Source organism: Trifolium pratense, linkage group LG3, assembly GCF_020283565.1.
Source record: "Trifolium pratense cultivar HEN17-A07 linkage group LG3, ARS_RC_1.1, whole genome shotgun sequence".
Classification (NCBI taxonomy): domain Eukaryota; kingdom Viridiplantae; phylum Streptophyta; class Magnoliopsida; order Fabales; family Fabaceae; genus Trifolium; species Trifolium pratense.
In genome coordinates, this window is record NC_060061.1 from 50,577,328 (window position 1) to 50,588,667 (window position 11,340).

Here is an 11,340-nt window from a genome sequence, read left to right on the forward strand (position 1 = left end):
CAGAAGTTACTTGTGTTATTGAAACAACAATAACAAAATATTTAAGATAGCAGAAATGTATACAAGGATGTGTGGTATGAATAGTTTAATAACAATAAATAACTTGTCCCAAAAAAGGGGAGGTATGTTCAAAATAATAATTATACAAAGAATAACAACCTTAAAAATAATTTGATTCTAATTTGTTCTCTTCTATATAATCCATCAACTGCACAATAATTTAAACGTGCATGAACAAATATCAAAAACTGTAGCATGTAAACAAAAGAATTACATTACAATCAATCACAACAACACAGTTGAGTGGAAACTGACAAGTCATCCAATCTACCAGATTTTATTTTCTCTAGCAGTTGATTCCACACACCTCAGAATCAGGACCGGTGACTCTTGTCGTAAAAGGGTCTATTCGTACCCACAAAAGTGAAAAAATGGAAGCAAGAAGAATAGACCAAACAACCACAATGGTTGGAGTTCGGTTCTGACGTCCCATGAGACCTTTGAGGAAAGGGTAAAGATGGATGATCACCCAAAATGCGAAGAAAAGTTTACCGAAGAGTGGTCCCCATGATTGGTAGCCACTGTTAACTGCATACGAGATTCCTGCAACAACTCCAACTAAGTTTATAATGAGAAGAGTTGTGGGTGGAATGAGAAGTGTTGTCCATTTAAACATGTATAGTTCTGCAGAGTCTCCGTCTTCATCTGATGCCTTCGAGGTAACAGTGAAGTTTGTGTCAATTCCAGCAAGTACTTTGAGTAAACCTTGGAACACAGCAAAAAGATGAGCTGAAACACCACCAATAACCCAAAATTGTTCATTTCTCCACCATTCATCAATTCCAACACCACTCCACCTCATCTCCAGGATACCAGTTGCAAAGATAGAAAGAAAGAGAGATATGAACCATATACTTGCAATGTTACTAATCTGCAAGCAAAATGAAAAAAAGAAGTTATAATATTACCAAAAATAGGCAGAATACTGTGACACAAGATCAAATTGAGAGGTTATACATTTGCATATGAGATTAGACATTTCAAATAAGGACAGTATACAAATTAAGACTACAGAAGAAACAAGCTATATACTATATTTAGTTTAAGAAGAAATCACAAACCTGTGGAATAATGAACTTGTTAGTCAAGAGACAGACAGCAGGTAAGGTACAGTACATGAGAAGGGGAATGGAAGTGATTGGATAGATTGTGGTGTTAATATAGGCAAACCTTTCGAGCCACTTTAGCCTTCCACTATAACCATACCATATGGGGCAATGTCGACTAACTAGAATTTCCACTGAACCTAAAGCCCACCGAAGCACTTGGTTCAAACGATCGGAAAGATTGATAGGAGCTGAACCTTTAAATGCTGCAAGTTTAGGCATGCAGTATATAGACCTCCATCCGCGGGCATGCATCTTAAATCCAGTAAGAATATCTTCTGTGACAGAACCATAGATCCATCCAATCTGTGGAATATAAGACAGATAATGATTATCTTCAAAGATAATTGGATAAATAAGCTGAAAATGAGATGATTGTGGTGTTTTATACCTCCTGTCCCCATTCTGATTTATCTTCGTAACCACAACTGATAACATGAATTGCCTCCTTGAGGAGAGTTTCTGGAGTTGCAGACTGAGGAACACCTCCATTTTCCATAAGTGTGGAGGCAACAAAAACAGCAGACTGACCAAACCTTTTCTCAAGGCTCATTTGTGACATGAGTAGTGATTTCTCATCATCAAATCCAGCACCTGAAAATAATGGTTATTTTAGAAAATTTTATGTACAAAGTATACACCAACGAATTTATAAATAATCAAGAAAAATAGCAGGGTTAATAAAAATATTCAAATTTCATAGTTATACCTTCCACCCCTTCTTCTATATCCTCTAGACTAAAGATGGGGACAGTTGGATCAGCATGCTTGCTAGATTTCTTGTTTTTTGAGCCTTTCTTGCTAGATTTTGAGCTATTTTTTCGATCTCCACAGCAAAGTGACGAAATAATTCCAGCCTTTTTATGCTTGGGTTTAATAGGAGGCTCATAACCATATAAAGCAGTTCTATTGAAGACACATCCAGTACCCACATAAACAGGGCCTTGAATGCCATCCAATCCTCGCAAATTTATCTGTACAAATAGAGACAAGATGGCAAAAATAAGTATTATATATAAAACCATTCATGAATAATGTATTCACCTAATGGCTTAAGCTTTGGGAAAACTTTGTTCATGACAAAGCTCCAAACCAACAAAAAGATAAATTTTCTGAAAAACTTTGTGGAGCAATTTTTCCCAAAAGTGTACTTCCTGGCGGCATAAAAATATTCACATTTTTTCTGGATACGTACATCCAAAGTGATATTGGTAGGTGTAGAAAGTTCCTCCCCATGCTTTGAGCCCAAAGGGCTCTTGCATGAGGGGATAATATTGATATAAAACTATTTGTGTGTCTTTACCTAATAGCTTAAACTTTTGGGATAGAAGGTTCCTTACAACGAGGGTTGACTCATTCAGCAAGAAACTGGATATCATTATGAAAAATCTTTAACCTAAAACATAACAGAAATCAGATGAATATCCTGGAAGACACTTACATCGAAGAAAACCGTATTACGATTGGCATATCGATCATTCCTATCAATACCATCAAATCTCTGTGGAAACTGAACATAGCAAACATTTTTTCCAAGGTTGGGATCCATCATAAAACACATAGCTTCTCTCAAGGCTTTGCTGTTGTTTATGTAATGATCACAATCAAGATTCAATAAGAAAGGTCCATTAGTAAGGACAGCTGAAACACGAACCTGAAACCAATATATTGAACACCAATTGTTAGATAAGTAAGACATGTAGAGAAAAGCAAGGGCCTATTTACTAATAAAAAACATTTTCATTTTAAAAATGTATGTTCATTTTAAATTGCTAACAAGAAAATGTTAGATCTATGTTGTGAATAATTGCGATAGAGAGAAGATAGATGGTTAGCAAGGAAAAGGCAAATTTCAGAAACAATGAAAACAGTATTTTGGCATTTTCAAATTTATTTGAAGATGATAAATCTATTTATGAAAATTGTAAAAGAAGGTGAGGGAAGCATAGGATTTATATTCTAGATTTATATTCTATCAAGTTTATTAGTTGAACTAAAAATGAACAGAAAACATGGAAAATAAAATGGCCCTAAGTTTTTAGAACTTTCTAAGGTTACTCACAAGTGCATTCATGGCACCGGCCTTCTTGTGATGTTGAAACCCTGGACGCTTTTCACGAGAAACATAGACTAAACGCGGAAGTTCGTTACCATCGGTATCAAGTCCTCCACTTTGGCCCAAGAAAACCTGCAGATAGAGAAAGGAATTTAGTAAATGAAATGCTTAAAACTTCCTCAAACTCCCAACTTAAATTTAATAAACTCATAGCATAAAACTTGCTATTTGTCAAAAAGTTGAAAATATACATAAATATTATTTACAAGAGTAAACTCTTTTTTATCCGAAAATCACAAGTGCAAACACTAGAATCGATAGGTAATATACCAAGGTTGACCCCTCTAAAAATTTAATACATTTAGGTTGATGAAATTTTGAGAAAAAAAAAAACAGTTAATTAAGCAGAGAACGGCATTTTAATGATTTTATCTTTGTCATGAGAATTCAACCAAATACATATATAAATAAGTAAACTAACTACCTGGATCATTCCTGGATGGTCCCTGGTGTTGTTTCCAGGCCAAGGTGTACCATCTTGCATCACCCATCCTTCTTCAGGAACTTTTACTGCTTTTGCAACAAGTCCATTGATACGAATTTTGAATTCTTCATATTCTCTCTGTGAAACAAAAAGGAATGATCATTAAAACATTATGGTAAGTGCTGAGAAGCATGGCTTACGGTATCACACACACACACACACATGCCAAGACAAAAGAATAAATATAATCAATTTGCAAGTCAATCTTCTTTACCTTCATTGCTCTACGATCTTTGACAAATGATGGTTGGACCTTATCTTTCAAGTAGTCAATTTTCTTTGAAAAGTACCACTCAGGTGCTCGTGGTTCAATGGCATATTTCTTAGCGAAAGGAACCCATTTCCTTGCAAACTCTGACGTCTCGGCAAGAGATTCAAATGTCAACATAGCAGCACCATCATCAGAGACATAACAGGAAACCTTATCCACTGGGTAGTCAACAGATAGAATTGATAGTACAGTATTGGCTGTCACAAGTGGGGGCTCCTTTAACGGATCAACAGTACTGACGAAAATGTCAACTGCTGCTAGCTGTGACGGTTCCCCTTCCCGATCATATCTGCAACTCACATCAATTATGGCACAGTTTAGATCGGTTTCTAGTATATGAAAGCTTCTCAGATGAAAAAAAAATTGTAAAGGTATTCCCCAAAAAAAAAGTTTATTATAAAGGTAAATGAGAAAGCTTATGAACAAATTGAGATGAAGAAACAAAGTTTAACTTGTGCGATATGAAAAATACTCATAGTGATTACAAAGATTCTCTTAATGTTTATATTTCTGCAAGTGCTTGCTTGTTGAGAAGTTTACCTAAACTAGCTCTATTAAATAAAAGAAATATTATCATAACAAAAGAAAAAGTATAAACATGATTTCCTTATAATATAGAAAAGAGGCTAAAAAATCAAGGCTTTACCTTAGTGAAAGCCTGTCAAGATATGTTTCACGGTTCACAGGAAGCCATTTGGGAAATTGATCCAATATCCAAGAAAATGCAAACCAAATTTCACAAATCACTGATATTAACCACAATGCATAAGCATTGCGTACAGGATTTGTGATTCGGTAGTGCAAGAAAATGCAGAGGATAACAAGCCGTAGAACAATAACCATACGGTATGGATTTATCCTAGATGATGGAATAGAAACCTTCCTGGAGAGAGGTTGCCGAGCTTCATCATTCCTGTATAATGAAAACAAAGTGTTCAGCACTGAAACTAGAAAACAAGGGACATACATTGTGCTCATATAAATACAAAAAGATACAAGTTAATGAATTTGTTAATTTAGCACAAAGCAATAAAAGATACTTTTAGCACAAAGTACTCACAACAAGGAATCATCGAATAGCACATCAGTACTGGCATCAATATCTCCTATTCCTCTTTCAGAAGTAGCCTGGCCCGTGCTCATTGGAGCAGTATTCTTATTATCGTGTTTCATTTTCCAGCCATCAACTCTTTCTTTCCATGCTACATTGCCCAATCCCGGTTCAACAACCCTGATATTTGCTGCACAAGAAATAAAAAGAAACGCCTAAAATCAATATCAGATAGCAAAGACACTATGTGAAAATGTGCATAGTTTGAGAGGGAGAGGAATTACGTGATTGATTAAGATCAGATGAATATGATGGATTATTGTGAACTCGTTTCCCACGAGTATTTACAGGAGATGCCATTGACAACCTCTCAGGTGAGGCTGCAGATAATTCTCCAGATACCTGAAAATGAAGATATAGCAAATAATGTTTAATTCAAAATCTGTTGGGAAATATTTGTCCAAGTTGATATTATGTATAAAATATATTATAGAGGAAACTAGTTGAACAACCTCTTGTGCACCGGTTAGCCGAGGAATGTGATTGTGAGAAACTTCCTTATCATAATTTGGAGCATCAACCTCCTCACCTCGCCCATATGCCATTTGCCAGCTCAACATGCGCTCTGCAATCTTTTGCTTTTGGCTCTGAGTTTCTGAATTGTACTTGAAGTCATTGGTATCATTATCAGCACCACCATCCTCTTCCCGATCTCCAAGAATTGCAGGACTACCTGAAATCAATTAAATAAGCATGGTAATTACCAGTTACATTAGAAATGGTAGAGGATAACAGCAGACGTGATACCATAGAAATATGTTTTGTACATTAATAATATTTATCATGCAGGTATACAATCTTAGTGATTAAACAAAAGGGAAAATAAAAGTATCAGCTTATATTAATCTAATTATTGAGTCACGTATTATAGATCAAGCAGTTGAAATAGGTAATCAAATACACATAAATTTGTCTTTGAACTATCCATGGACTTCAGAGATTTGTCTCGAGTCAAAGGTATTTCACAAAAATAAGAACCTATCGTCTTTCTCACCCATATGTCATGTCATATCATATCATATCAAATAGGTTAATTATGAAGCTTTAACTATATACTTTAAGAAAATTAATATTACATTATGATAAACAATAGATTTTACCTTTATGCTTATTGTACCGAGTTTTGCACTGGGGGCACGACTGATTCCCATCTTTCCTTTCATACTCATAACACGGCCTACAGACAGGGAAGGCACAAACACCGCAAGCAATAAATGGATCACCATTAACAGCGCTACCGATATTATCACCACAAATCTGGCAGATTTGGCTACCCAACGCCTTCATCGGCTTGTCCTGAGTATTGCAAGTAATACCAAAATTCATCAGTAAGAATCAATGATTAAATAGTTTCAAGTCATCCCAATCAACAACTTCTTAAACTATTGAAGTGAAATCACATAAAAAAATTAAACTCACCCCAGCTTCTCCTTCTGAGTCCATCATAGTCAACTACTTAGCTCTTAACAGATCCCAATAAGGAATCAAATAGAGTAATTCAAACTCAACACGTTACACACATCACTTCAAATACTATTACACTTTCTAATCGCCAAGAAAATCGATTTCAAAGATTACTAATCCCACTTCACAAGAAACTCCAGTAAAAGTTCAGATCTGTATTAAGAAAACAATGAATCAGATCACTAGATTCCAATTCAAGTAAGCATTATCAACAATTTGCAAAAACGAGAAAAAAAAAATTAGATCGTAAATTGTAAAATCTTCAACTTCAAATCAATGATACAATTTAGCCAATTAAACAAAACCAAAACAAACATGCATAGAATTACCTCAAATAAGAGCAACACGAAACAGTAATGAATTTTGATGAGAAAAAAATGGGAGAAGATAGAGAGTGTAATGAAAAGAGACTTGGATCCAATATAAATTGACCGACGGAAAGAGAAAAGAGTCGCAACAAAAGAACAAAAATATTGTTTTTCTCTCTCTCTCTCTAGATTCAAGGGATTTTGTTTGATTTTATAGTTCACTATTATGTGTATAGCTGTAAATGAATAGATAAAAGAAAAATACAGAAATGACATGTAAAAGTGATAATGCAACTACCAAACTTATAATAATGGACTAAAATGCTGCACCGACAGGAGGAGAGTGAGAATTGAGAACAAGGGGGGTGTGATGTTGATGCCTCAATAATTATTTAACTTAATTCAACAACAATGCATTGATTTAGAACTATAATAATGATGATTTATACATCATATATTCCTTTGTTGATCTCTAAATTTTATTTTATGGAAAAAAAATAAGATGAGGTGATTGTATCAGAGTTCAAAGTAAATAAAATAATTCGAAAAAATTAACTTATTTTTAAGGAAAATAGCGAAATTTGAATATCGAACATTAGACTTTTAATTCTGTTTTTTTATTATTAGACTAAGCTTTTCGAATTTTGATCGGTAAATTTTTTTATTTTTTATAAAATTGATCCTTAAATATTTAAACATCATCACATTCTTAATAAAAAGTATTCAAAAAAAATTATTATTATTATTTATTATTTTCATAAGGGGGTGGAGAATTTGTCAACAAAAAAAAAAAGAGACTGAGAAGGAAATGGGTGGACAGTGGACTCACTCCAAGTAGACAACAGCTGGAGTTGGAACATAAAATTTGAGACACGGATGCTAACTCAGTAAATGGATGTTCTTTAACTAAAGAGATACTTTGTCTTCAAAAAAACTAAAGAGTTACTGAAAATGGATGTTTTTATTGGGGTGGTAAAGCGGTCAAATTCGTTAATTTTAGGCTTAATTATTAAAATGGTCCCTTAAAGATATTTTTGGTTTCAGATTGGTCCCTTAAAGAAAAAAAGGTCCAAATAGGTCCTTAAAGAAAAAAAAGTCCGAATAGGTCTTTTAAAGACATCTCCGTTAATCAGTTTGGTCCCTAAAAAGAGGTCTAAATAGAACCAAACTGATTAACGGAGATGTCTTTAAGGGACCTATTCGGACTTTTTTTTCTTTAAGGAACCTATTTGGACCTTTTTTTCTTTAAGGGACCAATATAAAACCAAAAATATCTTTAAGGGACCATTTTACTAATTAAGCCTTAATTTTAGTAGATGAAAAGTGTAATTTTTTGTTAAGTTAGATTTAAATAAGTTAATCAAAACGAGCTTTGTCCGTTAATTTTAGATAAAAGAGTGTTTTCGTTTTAAAGAAAATAATGTTTTGTTAATTTACGCAAATGTATGAAAAGTTTTATTTCGTGTTGCAATTTGAAAGTGTGAAATTTTATTTGACCGATTATAATATTCTCAATTATAAGGGCTCAAAGTCCTCCTAATCAACGTAATGTTTTCAATCAGCATTGAATCGAAAAGCAATGATAAGAATTTTATGACTAATAAAAGACGAAAATGCAGTCTTTTGCCCACGAATTTTTGAAAAGAATTGACAAGAAGAAAGTTGCAAGAACAAATAAGATAGTTGAAACTTGAGAGAAGAGAGGATGAGAGTGTGAATGATTCAAAAAATGAAGAGATATTTATATACGAGAACAAACCAACTGATTCGTCGGATAAAATATGACAGCTCTACAAAGTCAATCAAGAAAGTTCACCATCCAAGGGTCAAGACTCCTTGACCACCGACCATCATCGACCCTATTCATATTCTTGGTCACAAGCAACAAGAAATGTGCTTCAAGTTTTAAAACTCGAGCAATATATTTATGTATATTTATGAAAATTAGAGAGTGCAAGAGGCTTAGGGGAGGAAAAAGTCAAAAGATATTAAAGAGGAAAAAATGTCAAACCAAATATAAATAGACTTCCTATTAAAGGTGAGTGTAAGTATTCCAATTGCCGTCGTATTGACAAAAAAAAGAGTAAAATTAATGTTGGTATACAATAACTAAAAAATTACATGAATTCATAAAAAAAAAATTGGAAAAACAAATAATGTGGTATGGATTCGATCGCCGACCGTATGGATTCGATCTTCCTTATCAAGTTTCGATTTTTATTAATGGGTTTACTTTGTTTTTCATACTCATTATTGTTTCCACAACTGGGTCTTTTTCTTATTTGTGTAATTCTGTAATATTGTTTACTATATAGAGTAGAATTTTAGCTCTGTAATTGCATTTGAACTATTAGTTAGATAATTAAGGTTGTGTTTCATCGGATTATGAATGAAAAGGTAAAGGAGAGAAATAGTTTTGTTTTTTAGTGTAGAAAGTTGTGCATTGTGTATAATATTATAATCATAAAAACTAGAATTAGGAATTAGTATTATCAACTTTATTATAAAAGGGTTTAAGGGCTAAGGGTTTATTAAGAGTTTGGGCGTAAAAGGTCCCGGGTTTGAGCTAAGGGTTTAAGAAGGTCCCGGGTTCAAGTCCTGGTGAAGGTGAAAATTACTAATATTAACTGTTAATTACTGACTTTGGCCGTTTCAAAAAAAGAATTAGGAATTAGTATAATAAAGTGAGTATTATTAACTATTGATCGACAAATAAAAAACGAATATTAATGGTATATCTAAACAAGGCTGGTTCTATGGTACACAAGTGAGATAAGTGTTTTACCATGCACGAGTTTGTTTTCCGCCATTAAAACCAGGGAGATATTGTGCGGACTTATTGTTTCTGTGGAGGAAAACAAATTTGTGCATTGTAGGTACAATATTATCTTACTTGTGTATCATAGACTTAGCCTTAAAACAAATCATAAGTTTTTTGAAATAACACCCTTTAAATTTCCGTTGGTTTAAAAATTACTTAAGTTATTGAATATTTAGTTCAAATGACTTTGCCTTACAAAAAACCCTTCATCCAAAACCATTCAAGCACGTAGGTTATGTAGGGTATTTGGAAGATTAAGGGGACCTGTTACTGTTTTATTCTTTACCGTTTCTCTACATGTCCTTGCTTGTTCTGAGGAACTTTTTTTTAGTAGTAAACTGTGTAGGTGATATGGAATTAGAGACTGTAAGTAGTGTATGTAGATTGTAGGCATTAAAGTTATGTATGTGTGAAAAGGTTTATGTCCTTTCCTTTCTTCCCTCTCTTTAACTTGAAAAGGTTGATGAGAATATGCGATACTTCGGTGTGTATTAATAGTTTAGACATGTTATGTAAGATGTCTTAGTCTTGTGTTTGATAGGCTGCTAGAGTTGTATATAATTTATATGCATAAGTTTTAGTATTGAAGTTCATATTTTCCTATGAGGTGCAGACTCGTGGAATGAATTTGACTATTGTCCATTTGGGCCAAATTATGAATTATTCTGAGTTCTTGACAATCAATAACATTATGTGAAAACTCTGTTGGCTGTCTCAATGTTTGTCGCAGTTGATAATGTTTTCAGACTTTTAATTGATATAGATCTACCGATGAGTCACAAATTTGTTGAAGAATCTTGGAAACCATGCAACCTTCCCTCTTGATTGAAAGGGAAATAAAACTACTGTAGTTAGTTATAGTTTTCAAATGATGTTCTGGTTCAAATTATGAATCTTTTCAGATAATGTGATTTGATGAGTTTTTCGGTTGGATTTGATTATTTTCTATTGTGAGAATGTTTATGAAATGCTTCATAATGAAGTGAATTTATAAACTATCTAATATTTCGAGAAGTTCTCAAGCTTTCTGATTACTTTTGTGCCAACTAGTTTTAAACGAACGGTTGAATGGTTTGTTTGGAATAGATTGCATTGAGTTTTACATAGTTTAATGCATGTCTATTGAACTTATGGCTTATTTGTAGAGATAGAAGGTTTGGATTAGTTACTTGAATGCATCATTTGATTATGATTTTGATTGTCAATTTAGTATCAAATATTAACCTCTCCAATTTAGTCCCTTAAGTATATAAAAATAATAAGTGATCCATAAAGTTATGAAAACCATCATTATAGTCCCTATGAAAATCTCTCAGGTTAGTCCCTAATATCATAGCAGGGACGAAAGTGCTAGATTTCACATACTTCAGGGACCACTTTTTTATTTTTATTTTAGGGACTAAATTGTAGTGATACTTTAGAGACTAAATTGGTGATTTATTCATCTACATAATGCTTATTAGATAATTAGATCATCCATGGGTTGTAATATGATATGATTTTTGCTATCTTTTCAGGGTTACAGAAGAACTACAATCAAAGGTTCTTCCAAAAGACATACCTAAGAAGGATAACCACTAGTGTTTATGCTGGGGAATA

At 33.3% G+C, this 11,340-nt stretch overlaps 1 protein-coding gene across 2 annotated transcripts; it reads right to left on the reverse strand.

The window, feature by feature from the left end:
* Positions 1 to 70: 70 nt before the first annotated feature.
* Positions 71 to 7,241, reverse strand: LOC123913957 (cellulose synthase A catalytic subunit 3 [UDP-forming]). 2 transcript variants are annotated; one of them, XM_045964899.1, is made up of 15 exons: positions 6,942 to 7,241; positions 6,568 to 6,765; positions 6,249 to 6,444; positions 5,601 to 5,821; positions 5,373 to 5,490; positions 5,098 to 5,278; positions 4,684 to 4,950; positions 3,981 to 4,326; positions 3,707 to 3,844; positions 3,229 to 3,354; positions 2,608 to 2,820; positions 1,876 to 2,140; positions 1,558 to 1,760; positions 1,122 to 1,472; positions 71 to 931 (listed from the first exon to the last, which is right to left on the reverse strand). In XM_045964899.1, the coding sequence occupies exons 2-15, from the start codon at positions 6,592 to 6,594 to the stop codon at positions 347 to 349; spliced, it is 3,237 nt and encodes a 1,078-aa protein (XP_045820855.1). In that variant the 5' UTR covers positions 6,595 to 6,765; positions 6,942 to 7,241; the 3' UTR covers positions 71 to 346. The 2 variants fall into 2 exon arrangements, with proteins under 2 accessions (XP_045820855.1, XP_045820854.1); XM_045964898.1 differs by having other exon boundaries at positions 6,249 to 6,765; positions 6,942 to 7,120.
* Positions 7,242 to 11,340: the final 4,099 nt, after the last annotated feature.

Bases quoted from the DNA above. Each gene is read 5' to 3' on its own strand.
- LOC123913957 (XM_045964898.1), bottom strand. From the start codon at position 6,474: ATGAATTTTGGTATTACTTGCAATACTCAGGACAAGCCGATGAAGGCG. The intron at 3,845-3,980 runs GTAAAGAAGATT...TTTGTTTCACAG, and splicing joins AAGATCGTAGAGCAATGAAG to AGAGAATATGAAGAATTCAA. The intron at 2,141-2,607 runs GTAAGTGTCTTC...CTATTTGTACAG, and splicing joins GTAATACGGTTTTCTTCGAT to ATAAATTTGCGAGGATTGGA.